At 41.8% G+C, this 3,388-nt stretch overlaps 1 protein-coding gene across 1 annotated transcript in view; it reads left to right on the top strand.

Annotated features, from left to right (window-relative positions):
• LOC107573198 (ephrin type-B receptor 4-like) overlaps positions 1-3,388 on the top strand; it is an 18,439-nt gene that overhangs the window by 11,894 nt on the left and 3,157 nt on the right. Inside the window, exons 9-11 of the mRNA XM_016259645.1 lie at positions 566-715; positions 802-994; positions 2,576-2,735. Coding sequence (XP_016115131.1) covers positions 566-715; positions 802-994; positions 2,576-2,735 — 503 coding nt within the window. The remainder of the gene's footprint in view (positions 1-565; positions 716-801; positions 995-2,575; positions 2,736-3,388) is intronic.

Below are 3,388 nucleotides of genomic sequence, written 5' to 3'. Positions count from 1 at the left end.
TTACTTTATTTTGGTAATTTCCAGTAATTGTCCTGTCTTTGTTTTTATAAATATATTTTTTTGTTTGTTTTTAGTTTTTTTTGTTAAAGGTCTGACATAATTGTGGTAAATTAGAGTTCCAAATCCAAATTTGAGACAAATTTTTTATATTTTATTAATAATTAGTATATTACAATTTTGTATCATCTGATTTTGTAGTCGTAGGTTCCAGACTCTTTATTATAATTATGACACAACATTTACCACATTACATCTAACAGTAGATGTCCAATATTCATACATGACAGAACAAAAAACTAAATGCAGAAATCTTTATTTATTTATTTTCTATCTTACCAAATTCTGACACCGTTATTAAACAAGATAGTTATTTTTGTTATTTAGTATTTTTATTATTAAAATAAGAATGAAGAAGTAACTTTACAAACAGGACAAAGATAGAAATGAGATAAAGAGTGCTCTGAGTTTTTCAGGTAGGTTTAGTATTCATGTGTCACATGATGATGCTGGTGTTGTACGTGAGCGTCGGGGTTCGTAACGCTCAGAATCTCTGTCTGCGTCTCAGGGCGGGAAGATCCCGATCCGCTGGACGGCTCCTGAAGCCATCGCCTTCCGTAAGTTCACCTCGGCGTCAGACGTCTGGAGCTACGGCATCGTCATGTGGGAGGTGATGTCGTTCGGAGAGAGGCCGTACTGGGACATGAGCAACCAGGACGTGAGTGAGGTTTCAGAGCGCGGTATAATCTGACGGACGAGTGTGTTCTGAGCCGAGTGATGATGACGATGTGTGTATGTGTGCAGGTGATCAACGGCATCGAGCAGGACTACCGCCTGCCTCCTGCCCCAGAATGCCCTGCGTCTCTGCACCAGCTGATGCTGGACTGCTGGCAGAAGGAGAGATCGTCTCGCCCGCGATTCTGTGCCATCGTCTCTGCCCTCGACCGACTGATACGCAACCCAGCCTCGCTCAAGATCACCGGACGTATACCAGGTGTGAGCGTGTGTTTGCGTTTGTGTGTTTCCGTGTGTGTGTGCGTGGGTGTGTGTTTCCGTGTGTGTGTGTGTGTGAGTGAGTGTGTGTGTGAGAGAGAGTGTGTGAGTGTGTGTTTGTGTGTGTGAGAGAGAGTGTGAGAGAGAGTGTGTGAGAGAGAGTGTGTGAGAGAGAGTGTGTGAGTGTGTGTGAGAGAGAGTGTGTGAGTGTGTGTGAGAGAGAGTGTGTGAGTGAGTGTTTGTGTGTGTGTGAGAGTGTGTGTGTGTAGCAGGAAGTGTTTGGGTGGGAGGCTGAAGTGGAAGTTAATCACCGTCACTGCTGCGTCCTGCACTTTCCATTCTGAATGTGAACGGATGAGTTGCTGAAATATTCCAGCTGTCTATAAAACATCTGTACATGCGCAACATGTTCCTTAAATTCAAGCACAGTGTAACACACACACTAGCAGTCAGAAGGTAATATAAATAAAGTTAAAAAATTTTTTTTTAAAGAAGTCTCTTCTGCTCACCAGGGCTGCATTTATTTGATCAAAACTACACTAAAAACAGCTAAATATTATTACAGTTTAAAACCGCTGTGTTCTATGTGAATGTGTTAAAGTGTAATGTATTTCTGTGATGCGCAGCTGTATTTTCAGCATCATTCCTCCAGTCTTCAGTGTCACATGATCTTCAGAAATCAGTATAATATGCTGCTCTGCTGCTCAACAAACATTTCTGATTATTATCAATGTTGAAGACAGTTGGGTAACACTACTTGAAGGGGTGTGCATAAGACTGACATGACACATGTCATGAATATGAAGGTTTTTTATGCATGTTTTTGACAACTGTCATTAAGTGTCATTCGCTCAGTTATGTCATTTTTAATGCAAATATGACATTATTTGACCTAACCCTACCCCTAACCATAGCCCATAACAAAGACATCTCTAACAATGTCATCTTTGCATTAAAAATGACATAACTGAGCGAATGACACTTAATGACAGTTGTCAAAAACATGCATAAAAAACCTTCATATTCATGACATGTGTCATGTCAGTCTTATGCACACCCCTTCAAGTAAAGTGTAACCGACAGTTGTTCCATTTCTGTGGAAACTGTGATATATTTTATTTTTCAGGATTCACAGATGAATATAAAGTTCAAAAGAACAGCATTTATTTAAAATAGAAATCTTCTGTAACATTAGAAATGTCTTTACCGTCACTTTTGATCAGTTTAATGTGTCCTAGATGAATAAAAGTAACAATTTCCGTAAAATATTACTCCAAACTTTTGAAAGGTAATAAAAATAAAAATAAATTTCATTTAAAAATATTTATTTATTAAGGAACCAATTAATTGTGAAATGGTATTGAAGCAGTTGGTAATGACTAAGTAAAGATTCCTTCAGAAACACTGACACATGTAAGAACGCACTCCGAGAGAGCAGCACATGTCAGATCTGTGTTATTTGTGGACGTGCAGCAGCTGCTTCTCAAGGCACAGGGCTGGTGATGTCACTTCCTGTCCCTGAGTGCAGTGCTGTGTGTGATTGACGTGTGTGTGTGTGTGTGTGTGTGTGTGTGTGTGTGTCTCAGGCCGTCTCACCCTCTGCTGGACCAGCGTCCCCCGCCGCCGCTCTCTCACTGCAGCTCAGTGTCCGACTGGCTCCGGTCCATCAAGATGGAGCGATACGAGGACAACTTCCTGCAGGCCGGATTCACCTCCATCCAGCTCATCTCACACATCTCCACCGAGTGAGAGACACACTCACACACACACACACACACTCACATACTCACACACACACACATACTCACACACAAACACACACACAATCACATTCACACACATATACACACACAATCACACTCACACTCTCTCTCTCACACACACACACACAATCACACTCACACATATACACTCACACACACACACACACACACACACACTCTCACACACTCTCACACTCACACACAATCACACTCACACATATACACTCACACACACATACACACACTCTCACACACTCACACATATACACACACTCTCACACACACACACACACACACATATACACACACTCTCACACACATATACACACGCTCTCACACACATACACACGCTCTCACACACATACACACGCTCTCACACACATACACACGCTCTCACACACATATACACACGCTCACACACACATATACACACGCTCACACACACATATACACACGCTCACACACACATATACACACGCTCACACACACATATACACACGCTCACACACACATATACACACGCTCACACACACATATACACACGCTCACACACACATATACACACGCTCACACACACATATACACACGCTCACACACACATATACACACGCTCACACACACATATACACACGCTC

Source organism: Sinocyclocheilus grahami, unplaced genomic scaffold (assembly GCF_001515645.1).
Source record: "Sinocyclocheilus grahami isolate Dianchi unplaced genomic scaffold, SAMN03320097.WGS_v1.1 scaffold1890.1, whole genome shotgun sequence".
Classification (NCBI taxonomy): domain Eukaryota; kingdom Metazoa; phylum Chordata; class Actinopteri; order Cypriniformes; family Cyprinidae; genus Sinocyclocheilus; species Sinocyclocheilus grahami.
The sequence above is the reverse complement of the archived record's forward strand: the minus strand, read 5'-3'. Positions and strand labels throughout refer to the sequence as shown.